This window comes from Psittacula echo, assembly GCF_963264785.1.
Source record: "Psittacula echo genome assembly, chromosome: 17".
Taxonomy (NCBI): Eukaryota; Metazoa; Chordata; class Aves; order Psittaciformes; family Psittacidae; genus Psittacula; species Psittacula echo.
This window is the reverse complement of record NC_137753.1, coordinates 1,795,014-1,807,821: the sequence shown is the minus strand read 5'-3', so window position 1 is coordinate 1,807,821 and position 12,808 is coordinate 1,795,014. Positions and strand designations below refer to the sequence as shown.

Genomic DNA, 12,808 nt, shown 5'->3' with positions numbered 1-12,808 from the left:
ACCCCCAGGCCAGAGCCTCTGCTGATGCTGGACACCCACAGCTCAGGGTGGGCAGCACCCCATCCCGCCCCAAGGATGATGAGGGTTACCCTCAAGGGATGCTGGCCAAGCGGCTGTCACCCAAGGAGCATCCTCCTGGCCACCCCATCAGCCGGCACATTTCCAGAGAGCGGCTTTTGGGGCGGGAGCAGCGAGCCCAGTTATCTCAGAGGAATTCTGCGTGGCATGCGATCTTCTGAGGGCTTTGCAACAACAGATAAGAGCAAGTGTCCTTCAGAATAAATAGCAGCGTGTAGGAGTTGCCGTTGTCTAGGCAACGCAGCGCGATGTGCTCGGCGTGGCGGCGGCGGGATGCAGCACTGCCAGAGGCAGGACCACCCGGCCCTCACCCCAACACCCTTCCTGCTGCCCTGGTCCCCATCAAGGCAGGTGGCAAGAGACATGTCCCCAGAGGCAGCCCAGAGAGTGGTGTTGGAGGATGCACCAGGCAGGGCCATGATTACACTGCTCACTGAACCCTATGGAAATCAGGATTTCGGCTTCATGAGCACAAACACAACTGTTTCTCCATCACAAAGAGAGATGGGGAGCATGGGCAAACTTCATGTTATTCCTTTTTCCACCTTGGAGGTGAATGGGGATGTTATCCCAAAACACTTCTCAAAGTCAAAGAAAAATTCAACAAAACTCTGAAATTGGGTTCAAAAAGAAATGAGCAGTGGAGGTACCTGAGAAGGTGAAACCCCTTCTTTGCCCTCCGCACCTAAAGCCTTCGCTCCCAAGAACCACAGATCTGCTCCCGCAGCGTGATGGATGGAGGCAGCTGTGTTCTCACGCCATAAGGGAAACACCTACAAATATTTACCTGTGCTTCCCGAGAAGTGCAAGAGCAGATTCCAGGGAAACTACTTGGCTAATTACAGGATCATGCTCATTAAGCACTCCAGGGTTCCAGAGCCCAACTGAGCCAATCTCCGCTTTAAAGGCGACATTATTGGCACAAAGGTGTTTCAGACGGAGCTGCCGCTGCCTTCCCACCATTCCAAATGTCTGCCCATATGAAAGCCCCTTCTCAAATCCTTTCACGTGCTTTGAGGAGGAGGAAAGCTGGCACTTAAGAGATTAATTTCAAGGAGGCTGGAGGACACGAGCTTTCCATGCTCTTTGCTGGTCAGAAGAGGCTGCCGGGACACTTCCACATCCCGGACCGGCACAGTGACGCTGCAGCTCTTTCCACCAGCTCCATATGCAGTCAGCTCCTTCCAACCAGGAAAGCCAGGATAACTGAATCCCTCCCGCCCTGATGAAGCTACATACACAGCCAGAAGCCCCCGAGCAGCTTGAGGAGCACAATACCCACAAGAAATGCTTTGGTAATTAGTGACCTCAGATTGCTAAACCACAAAGTAATCTCTGCCCTGTGACTACCTTAAAAACACGGGAAGCAGTGGCCTGGGAAAGGCAGCCTTGGACCTGCATCCAAGCCCAGAACCCAAACCCACTGAATCCCTGGGTTCAGTAATCCATCCAGGCAATTAACCAGGATCATGGTCTCTGAGCACCTGTGACCAATGCAGAACACAACCCTCTGCAGGCTGCCCTGAGTGTGCAGCCTGGGGCAGCACCAGCACAAGGTGCCTGTTTGTGTCCTTCTCATAAGGTACTTGTTCGCTCTCCAGCACCGGCCCCTTTCTCCCTGTGACTGTGGAGACACTTCACAGGCAGTGCTAAATGCAGAATAGGCTGATTTTTAATGCAGAATTATACAAATGGAGCCATTCTTCCATTTCACGCCTCCTGTTCAGTGATCTATCGGTATTGCACAGGGAATCAAGGTTACGTCCTTGTTGGGATGATTTACGAACTCGGAGCATTTCCCAGCTCCAAACACCGAGCAAGACAGAGGCAAAAATATTCCTGTGAATGCCCAGAGCACAAGCAGGAGCCGTGGCTGGAGGGATGGGGCGATGTGTGCTTGACCCAGGCAAGACACAGCAGGGAAGCAGGAGACACGCTCTAGGAAAAGCATCCTTGTCAGTAGGACAGGCAGTGTCCTACAAAGGCGTTCGGAACACGGCATGGTTTGAGTACATGCAGGAACTCGCTGGCTTTGTATGGGAAAAGAATGAGGCCGCTGCATCCCAGCGGGTGACTTTCACACTTGAGCGATGGGAAGAGGGAAAAGCTTCGGTGGCGGCGGCAGGTACTTGGCCTGTGATTGTGTGTCCTCACCAAGATGGGGACGACAGACCTGGTGCCCACCGCAGCCACTCTCCCGCCCTGCTTGGGTGCGTGAGGATCCCTGCAGTGCAGCCACTGTCCTTTGATGTGACACCACCAGCCATCGCCATGGCAATAGAGCATCGGAGCATCACTGGTTCATGGTGGGCTGGAACGGGACCCTCACGGGGCCAGGAGGAAGGAAGGCTGCAAGGGCAGCATGGATGAGTGCTGAAAGGCATGTGGCAAGTTGCACGAGAGCCTAGGGACCACCCCAGTGGGGTGCACAGCACCCACTGCATCCCATTCTGCTCCCCTGGGTGCTGGCAGCAGAGGCGCAGGACCACAAGCATCTCTCCTAAGTGATGCTTTGCTCCGGGACACACCACTCTGAACTCAGATCCAATGGGAACTGGGGATTTACTGCTCACTGCACCATCCACAGCCACGGCTTCTTCCAAGATCACTGCAAATTTGCGAAACTATGGCAGCCAAGCTGTCTAAAGCTGGGATTGGGAATTAAGGCACAAAAGCTGACACACAGTAGCACCTAGGTAAATTAAATGTGCCACATCACTACCTATCTGTATTACAGAACCGAGCTTCAGGATTACCTGCTAATAAAAGTGATACTTAAAACAAGTCCTAAGTTCCCTTGCTCTCCCCCTTCTCCCCACAAGTAATTAAACTGACACCACTTCCCACAACGGAGGGGATGGGATTTATCACGGAGGGAAATCAGCAGAGGGTGAAATAGGCTGAATCCTCCCAACCACGCTGCCACAAACAGCTCCTCTTTTCCCAGGGAAACAGGGCAGAAAGAGGTCACTGGGGCTGGGGAGCTGTGCATCCTCCCCAGGATGGAGATGCCGGGATACAGCAGCTGGATCCATCCCTTCCTGTGCCTGGGGAGCCACATCCCACGGAGGAACAGGAGGCCGGAGGGCAGCCAAGGGGAGCCGCTTGCTTTTCTGCCTCTGTCTTGAGCTCAGCCAGCTGCAAATAAACAATTTTAACATGTGAATGGCCGTGAGTGTGGAGCCATAATTAATACCCAGCGGTACCGCCAATATGCTGATGCGGGAGGTGCAGACCCTGCCAAAGCTGTCAGCCAACAGCCCTGGCGCAGCAGAGCTGCTCTCGCCTGCCGGGCCTCTGTCCTTCGCCAGAGGCAAAGGGCAAAGCCCCAGATGCAGCAGCCCAGGGATGATGCTGGAGCCCTCCGGCACGGGACCCCTCTGGTACATCCCATGGCACGGCCTTGCAGGGCAACCTGGGGAAGAGGAGAAAGGACAGAACAGACGGGGAGTACACAGCACTGCGAAGGTAAAAGGTTTGCTTGATGTGCCTGGCCGCGGCCGAGCCAACCTTTCACCCTGGGTTTCAAGTTCAGCTCCATCATCCAAGATTTAAAGGCTGCCAACAGGACTGAGCACCACAGCAGCCCCAGGACGAGCACGAGCACCACCATCCCGGATCCCCTGACCTGCTCTGAAAGGGCAGTGCCTCTGCTGCCGCGTGCTTCCCCCATTCCTGCAGGATTGCTTCCGATGGAGTTTGAGGAGCGCTGGGGAGCCCCACAGCCAGCGAGTGCCCTCAGACACAGCCGCGTCTCCAGCACATCTCAGTGCAAAGCCGGCGCTCGGTGATTCACCGGCGGCGGCTCCGGCAGAAGGAGCTCCCTGCGCGGTCTGGCTCCCCTGGGAAGACCCAGCGGCTGCGCCTTCATCTGCCAGACGCCGCCAGGCAGGGCTTGGGCAAGCTGCCCCGAGCTGCCTGCGCCCGCTGCCCGCGCAGTGCTGGGCAAGGAACCACCCCGAGCGCTTCCATGGAACGCGGCAGCTCCGTGTCCCGCCGGAGCACGGTAAACACTGCGCGCATTTAGCGCGGCAGGGCCGGACACTGGGCGCTTCATCCCCCCGTCGGAAGAAACACTCGCCTTTTGTCCTGCCCGGATAAAGGGCGTTTGTGAGCGCTGCATTTCCAGCCCGAACCTGCACCTGCCGCCGGCTTCTCCCACTCGTCCCCCCCCCCGAATTCCACATCAGGCACCAGGCAGCAGCAAGAGCTCTGGTTCAGACACAACCTGCCGGGAAGTTTGTCTCGGATTTCCGAATAAAATTTTTTCCACCTAAAATCTTGTTGAATAATCACAGCACCAAGCTCCATTCTTGGTGATTATCCCATAAACTTAAGGAAATTAAGGGGTTTTACCCTTAGTTTAGCTTCTATCCAAACCTCCTCCTGCATTGCACCACCTCATGCACATCCTTGCTAGTCTTCCCCCACTAACACCATCCTGGAAGCACATGGGACACTCTCCCATCACCACAAGAGCAGGGAACACTTCCTGCTTTTACCAAGCACACTAAAAACCAGCCTGCTGAAGGGAACAGGGACAGATGCACAAGAGCACTAAGCCCAGGAGCTTAGAGATCAACCCTAATGCCACGCAGAGTAACTAAGGTTTGGTTTAGTGGCTCCCTGACACGGATACATGCTCAAGGGAGGACGGCGTGGTTCCGCTTGGCACAAAGGAGCTGCTCATTCCCCCGATTTGCTTGGGAGTCTTCTTCCTTTACCGCACATTACCCCTGTATAACTCACAGGCAAAGCAGGTTTCTGCGGGATGCTCAGGCCTCCTCCTTGGACAAAGCATCCCACAAGGATGCAAAGCAGAAGCACTGTGGAATGGGACAGCAGGAAAGGGGCTCTCCCTGCCTGGGGGATGAAGGCCAGGACTGTGATAATCCCAGACTGGAGCAGGAGCCTTACAAAGGGTTTCTCTCCTCTGAAGCCCATATCCGTGAAGGCACAGCGATTTCAAGAGACAGTGACTATTTCAGCCCAGCGCTCTGGCTCCGGAGGGACCTACAGAGAGGAAAGCCACGGTACAAGGTACCGCTTCCACCACCCTTTCCCACCACCGCTTTGCTGGTAAATACACCCAGCACTTATCTTATTTCCTAAATTGATGTGCTCAAGCGTGTCATTACAGCGCACACAGGAAACGCTTTGATCTCAGAACCTAAGCCCGGTGCAGCTAAAGCAGCAGCTTAACGAGCTTTAAATCCAAATAATTAAACGAGGTGCATTGTGTTGCTGGAACACAGCGCGGAGCATTGCAGGAGCCACGCGCCAGAGTCCACCAATGCCCACCAACGCCAATGAGAGGTACCACAGACTATGGGAACATCTTCCAATGGGGTTTTTAATGATGATCTCCTGAAGGATCCAGTTTCACAGGAGTGAAGGCAAGCACCGACCCCACTGGAACCCCTGGGACACCTGACCAATGCACTCTCCTGGTAAAGCTGCTCTCCATTCTCACCAAGATCCAAACCTGGCTTTCTCCTGGGAAGTCCCCAGTGGCCCCAGCAGCCCGGGATGCAGAGGCTGCCCTGAAACCTCAGCAGCCATCCCAGGGAATGGAGACAGGGAGAGCACAAAGGGTTTCAAAAGCTCCAGAAACTCCTACAGAAGTGGAGGAGAAGAGAGAAACAAAGCTTCTAAAAGTAGACAGAGGGACAGATGGCTTTGATGGAGCAAGAAATACAATAAGATAGAAGCAGCAGAGCACTCTCTGAAAGTGTGAAACATCAATAGGAAAACTTGGAGGAAGCCAAATCAGAGAGCTGGGGCATGAGGGAGGGGAGCACAGTGCCCAGCCGAGGCTCCGGTGCAGCAGGGATGCTCCCAGGGCTCCGGATGCACTGGGAAGCTCTGCCCAGCCCCGCAGCAGGACATCCCACTGCTGGCCAAGTCTCACAGCTTGACACACTTCACATGGAAAACAGAACAGCCCAAAAAGATGGAGAAAAAGCCAAAGCAAAATAGAAAGCAAAGGCAGCGAGAATAAAATCCGGGGCAAGGACTCTTGATCCTTCCATACAGAGGTTTAAATCCCCTTTTAGCACAGAACAATCTTCTTTTCCACAGAGGAGAGCAGTTTTCCCTGCCACGGCCAACTCACCATGCAAACAGCATCCAGACAGCTTGTGGGAGCGAAATCCCATCGGATCGAGGTGCAGGTGAGTCAATCAGAGACCACAGTGCTGTTTGTGGGCACACATCCTCCGGAGCCTACTTGCCAATGAGTCAGGTATCGCTGTGCTTTGCATTCATTACAAAAACATCCCCGTTGCGGGAGAGATTAAACCTTCCCGAGTGTTATCTCCAGAGGAGAGATGGAATTCTCTGCCAGGCAGAGCTCCCGCATCCCTCACGGCCTCCTGCAAATCTCTGTGGGTTATTGCATCTCCCCTTCCTGCACACACCCCTGAGCTGGGTCCATGTGCTAGCAGGGTGAAAGGGAAGAACATGGAACTGCCTCCCTTCCTGCCGGATACCTGAACAGAACATCCCCAAGGAGCTGCCCATAAGAAATAATTCCATCCTCATCCATCAAAATTAGCAAAATTGATTTTGCCAGAGAATATGTCACTTCGATGGGAACCCAGAGTACTTCACATTGGAGGACGCTAAAGGAGCAGAGAGCCTTTTATGAAGCCAAGAAACAAGAAGATGAGTAACTCATCCTCATCCTTCCTGGAGAAAGCTTCATAAGGAAACCCATGAAAGGCAACTGCTTGTAGAAAATGCGTTTCTTCTGCTCGGGAGCTCTTTCTAAAACAACACTTGCCAGCATCTGACATGGCAACGCTTCTCTGAGTAACACCCAGCTGAGCTTTGGGGCTGCTGGGGAGAGGAAGAGAACAACCATGATCCCAGCAACTGAAGTGCATGTCCTAATCCATGCCAATTAAGAGGCTCTCCATCACTCGAGTCCTGCAGATGGAGGCAGAGATGCCATCGCAAGCACTGGGAGCAGGGCCGGGTCACACACAGGGCTCCGGCAATTAGAGGAACTCGTCCCTAAGGAAGCCGCCGGCTCGGCTCGCCTGGCAGGCGAATCCCAGGGGATCCCCCGTGCTTCCCCCGACCTTGCCGTGTCTTCAACCTGAGTGACACGCAGTCAAGTGGTGACATCAATTAGTGCCCTTGGCTCTTAAGGGAGCCTCAAATGCCGTCTGCGAGCAGCCAGCCCTCAGCCCTCCTACACCCAGCCACAAGAGCCTCGCGCTGTTGCTAAGCCAGCATCACACTGCCACGATTCCTATTTATAGGGCCATAAGGCACGGCTGGAGCCGTGCAGGTTCTCCTGAACATCCCAGGAGGATGCACAATGGGAGGCATGGCCAAAGCCATGCATGGATGGGAGGGACCGATCCCAATGAGGCTGTAGATGAACTCCACAAAACCACATTCCTGCAGTGCAGTGCAGCTCTGCCAGTGTCCCCAGGCACACAGTCACTCCTTGCCATGGGTCCCTGGGCCAGCACATCGTCATCCCTGCACTTCCTGTATATTAGGGGACACACATCCCAACAGACTCCATTTTTTCCACCTCCAGGGTCCAGACTTGGATTTCTCTTGCTGGAAGCATGACACTGCTCCCAGCTACAAGCTGTTCTCAAAGCAGCTTCTACTCAACCTTTACTGGGAAGCCAGCAGAGGAAAAGCTTCACTGCGCCCACCTTGCCACTTGGCCACAGCCAAGTCTCATCCCATGGATGCTTCGCCCAGTGCTTGGAGCAGGGATTCTGCCTCTCCTTGCTGCCAGCCAGCTTCTTCAGTAGGAACTGGCGAGCAGCTTTCGCTGCCCACTCCTGTGAGACACAGCTCCAGGAGACGATGCTGCCCACAGCACCGAGCAGGATCGGGCAGTGCCGGCAGCATCACTCATGGGGACACACCAGCAGCCAGGGCAGGGTGGACACGGTGCCACTGGGAATGCCACTGCACTGCCAGGAGCACAGAGCTGCCAAGAGAGACCAACGAAAACCGTCGCATGTCAAAGTACATCTCCTGCCTACGCATCATTCCCAAGTCACAATGGGACATTCTGCAGATCAGAGTTGAAAATGAACACTTTATGAATGACAAGCTTTATTTTTTTCATGTACCTGGGGCTTTTTTTTGAAGTCTATTGAATTATTCCAGCACAGCCAGCAAAGGCGGAGGCTGGGGAAGCCTTTAACAGTGAATTCTGGTGGGGCACTGGCCCAAAGGCAGTCGGTGGTCGTGGATGGGAAACCCGAGCCAGGCTCGAAGGCTGGGGATGCATGACCCACTGCTCTACTGGGAAGGACCTCAGTGTCCCCGTCCCTGCTTATTTCCACACAACGGCTCATCCACCTCCATCCAGGCTGGATTTCTCCTCCTTCCCCTGCTGTTGATTGGTACTGGAGAGGCCAAGTCACTTGGTGGTGAGGAGAGGGCACATCCTTCTCCACTTGGGAGTACCACTGCAGGTCTCCATCGTGCTCCATGAGCATTGCACCCCGCAAGCCCAGGCGAGAGCTTCACTGCAGCATCACTGGTCCTGCCATGGGCGGCGCGGGTGATTCACCTCCAGCTTGGGCAAGAAGCACTGGAAAGAGCTGAAGCCTCACCAGAAGCACCCATGGTCCTCACTGCGTGGCTCCAGGCGAAGGCATCCAGCATGATGCTGGAAGGAGGCTTTAGCACAGCTTCTTCTTGCAGAGCCACTGGGGCCATGGGAAGAAAAACCCAGAAAGCAGCAGCGACTCCGTGGCAGACAAAACCTCATTTCACGAGGAATCCTCATAAAACCAAATTAATGTTGAAGGATGAAGGCAGGTAAACCTCCCACAGTTAAGTTCAGGCCACAGAGACTCAGTTTAAATCTCCCAGCAGTTCTGATTTAATCAATGCATTTCAAAGTGAAATTAGATGAAGTACATCTCCATCACGGGAAATTATGTAAGCTATCAAAGTCTGTAGGTGCAGGTCCTGGTAAGCGCCACAGGAAATATTCATAACAACTCAAATTCCATCTTTAAGGAGGCAGTTCAGGTCCAGAGTTTTATATTATTCCAGTGAAAAAAAATCACTCCGATGAAAACCACATCCCCGAGGTGAAGAAAGGCCAAAACAGCAGCTTCAGGAGCATCCCCAAGAAGACTCATCAGGTCACCCTCTCCCTGCAGTACCATCCAAGGAAGGAGAAAGGAAAACCCCTGTGTTTTAAATGAGGGGGGAAAAGCACTGACGAGGCTGCTCCATCCTCCCTGCTGATCCCAACCCAACACACTCAGGAGTTATCCCGCTGGAATAGTTTCGGTCTCAAACCCAAACTCTGTTGGGCTTAAACTGCTGTAATGACCTCAGCATCACCAGCCCTTAACAGGAATAACGAGTACTGCGACCCGGAGCGGAGCAGCTCCCTCTCCTCCGGCTCAGCATATTGATTCCCGCAATCTTTCCTCGCAGCCCTGCTCCGTTTCAAGGCTCAGGCATGCATACATTTCCATAATGAACCTCAGACCTGTCGGGAGTCCCGTGGATTATTCACACCCCGCGGAGCTGTTGTGCGGAGCCGCTCACATCCACGCAGACACCACTGTCAATGAGCCGTGCTGGGAAACCTCCCGGCTCAACCTGGGCGAGGAGAGGCAGGAGCGAGGTTATCGGGCCACCTGGGGAGCTCCTCTCTCCCTCCCTGTGGCTCTCCTCTGTGGGCCCGGCTTTGAGAGCACATCAGCATCTCCCTTTCAGCTGATGAGAAAGCAAACCCAGGCTGTGGTGCTTCGGTGCATGGTGCAGACGGGTGGCAGCTCCCCCATCCCATGACACAGAGCAGCCCCTGGAGCACCCCAGGTGAGCAGCAGCTCCACGACCACAGGGCATTCCACCCATCACCCCACTGAGACACCAGCAATGCAACGCGACGGCCCGGGTGTTATCGCAACGATTGTTCATGCTCTGGGGAAGAGGCTGCTCGAGACCCGCGCGATCCCGCTGCCTCATCTGTGGAATTGCTGCCGGTTGGGAAGGATGAACCGCTGCATACAAGCGCAGTTTACTGGAGCATTATCGTGGCTGTTAAGTATCATAGCCGGTGACACCAGCCGCATTTCGGTGGCAATCAATTCACCTGAGAGCAGCCAGCTCAGCCCCTGCGTGGATGCAGGATGAGTAAGGACTCCTCAGTGGAGGCCATTAACTCCCACTGCTTACTGCTCTCATTACTTTCCAGACTGCAAGGCTTGCATCTTTGACGAGCGGCTGAATCTACATTTGACAGCGTGAACTTGATGAGTGAAATTCATGGAAAATGTTTGCTTTGGCAGGATCTACAAGGCCCATAAAGTTTCCTCAGTGCCAACGCGCAGGGATGTATGCTTTTAACGAGCGGTTTTATACAAGCGGGAAGAAATTGCACATGGTGTTTTCACTCCTACTGCAAATCACTCCGGAGCTAAACGCTGTTAAAAATCGTGGCATATTGTTTAAAGTATTACATTCGGAGCGACGGAAGGGAAGTCCTCAGCCAGCGCTAGAAGCCAGGCAGACAGCACGCTGCAGAAAGCTGCCATGCCCTGCCAGGCAGGCACAGGCACTGACGCAGACGCATGCACGCACACATGTGTTAGTGCACACATGGGGAGCCACGGTCGCTGCTGTCCCCCCACAAATGACAAACCCAAGCCCCACGGTGCCCATGCTCAGGACCAGGCAGCACTGAGCTGCTCCATGCAGGACCAAGGGCCGTGTGGCTCTGGGTCTGCAGGTCTCACCCTCCACGGTGCAAGAGCAAGGCTGGCCCCAAGGTCAGGCAGCTCCTGCTGCCCAGGCAGAAGGAACCCAGGTTGACCGGAGCGGTACGGTACCATCAGCAGCTCTGGGCACAGCCTGTGCAGGGTGGAATGGGCGCTGGAAGGATCTGCTGCTTCTCTGGGAGCGATTTTTCTAGCAGTCTTGAAGAAAATGAGGGGAAACGACATGGGAAATGTCAGAAATAAAGCCAGAAGCAATTAAGAGTGAAGCGAGAGCAGCAGGCAAGGTTAGCAGTAAAGTTACCTCTTATTAAAAATAAAACACAGAGTGGCTGGAAGCCGAGGAGGTGGCAGAGGACGGCCTGGCACTGGGAATCCAGGGTGCACAGCAAAGAAATTCACAAGGCAAAACCAAGGAGAGAAGCGACCGAGAGGCTCCTGCCCTCATTGCTAAACTCTTTGCAAAATAAGAAAGCAGAGGGCATCCATCCTCTGTTTCCAAGATCAGAGCCTCGGGAACCAGCCCTCCAGCTCCACTGGCTTTTCAGACATCCAAAATCAAACCATCTCGGGTGCTTTCCCTAGGAGCAATCCCTAAGGTCACTCCATCACCGCAGACTCCCAGGAGACTCTGTCCTTCCCACATACAGCAGCGCATCCCCGGCAGACGGACGGACGGATGGATGACTGGGAAGGTGCTCGCCTGCCCGGGCTGCCATCGGATGGGGACACAAGGAACTGGGTTACCACGAGCCTCTGGAATACTGTGCACGGCACACGCGAGTGTGAAACAAAAGCCGAGGGCTCCTCGGCACAGACAAAACCTCAGTTCAAGTTTCACCCTCCCAGACGCCAGCCAAAGCCCAGGCAGAGGGACAAAGCCTCCGGCAGCTCCCAAGGGCGATGGACAAAGGCCTCTAAGCAGCATCCGCGGCAATGGGGGGGCCCTGCCTGCCTCCCCCCCACACCCCAAAGCCGCAGCCATGTTGGGCTCCTCTAGTTGCTGCGCGGGGTAGGGCTGGGGGGGGTCGCTTCCCCCCACTCACCCAGCAGCCATTCGGGGAACCAAGTCCTGCTCCCCGTGGAGCAGCCGCAGATCCCGGTGGGAAAGGGGCTGCTGCGTGGGACCCGTCGAGCAGTGAGACCCCAACCCACTGCCCTGCTCGAAGGGGGGAGGCTGGGGCAGGCTGCGCCCCCCTGCCCACATGAATCAGGGTTTCTTCAAAACATGGTAATGGATATGGGGGGAGAAATGGATCGTGAGCCTCACAGCAGCGGACTTTTCCTTACGGTCTCACTTGCCTAACCCGCCGCGCTGTACCTATGCGTGTCCCACCGGGACCGGCTCCGTGCCCGGTGCTCCTGGGCTGCGGGGCCGTGCGACCGGCGCTCTGCAGCCACCGGTTCCAGGGAAATAACAAGATTTGGGCTCAAGATGACTTCGCAGCGGTAATGAAAACGTGTTACGTAACACTTTGACTCCCTCTCCCCTGCTTCGCAATTCTCGATTAATCTCCCCAACAACGCAGCCATCCCCTCCGCCCGCCGCACATGCCCCGGTGCCGAACGGGGCGGCCCCGACACCCAGCCCGGAGCGGGACCGGCCGTGCCGAGCAGCCCCGCTCTCAGCCCGCTCCCGCTCCGGCAAGTTGGGGCTGGAACTCCGCGACCGCTCCTCGAGCGCGGCCGGGCAGCCGGATCCCCCCCCACCCCGCTCCGCGCTCCGGCCCCTACCTGCTTCCCGAGAGCCGTCGCATCCACATCGTCACGTCTCCCGGCCGGCCCGGCGGGGCTCACCGCCTCAGCTCTCCATCCGGGCGCGCCGCCCCGCGCCCGCGGCAGCGCTCAGCGGCGGGGCAGGCGGCGGGGCCGCGGCGGGCATCGCCCGGGGGCCGCAAGGCGCGGGAGGGGGAGGTCGGCGCTCTGCGGCCCCGGACCCTCCCTCCTTCCCTCCGCTCAGCACCGGCGGGGCAGCTGCGCGCCCGCGGAGGCTGCGCGCCCCATGC

The 12,808-nt window shown here is 55.8% G+C and overlaps 1 protein-coding gene across 1 annotated transcript in view; it reads right to left on the bottom strand.

Annotated features, from left to right (window-relative positions):
• AJAP1 (adherens junctions associated protein 1) overlaps positions 1-12,565 on the bottom strand; it is a gene marked incomplete at both ends in the record, with an annotated part of 29,971 nt that extends 17,406 nt beyond the window's left edge. The window contains one exon of the mRNA XM_080631356.1: positions 12,537-12,565. Within this exon, the coding sequence (XP_080487482.1) occupies positions 12,537-12,565 (29 nt within the window). The remainder of the gene's footprint in view (positions 1-12,536) is intronic.
• Positions 12,566-12,808: the final 243 nt, after the last annotated feature.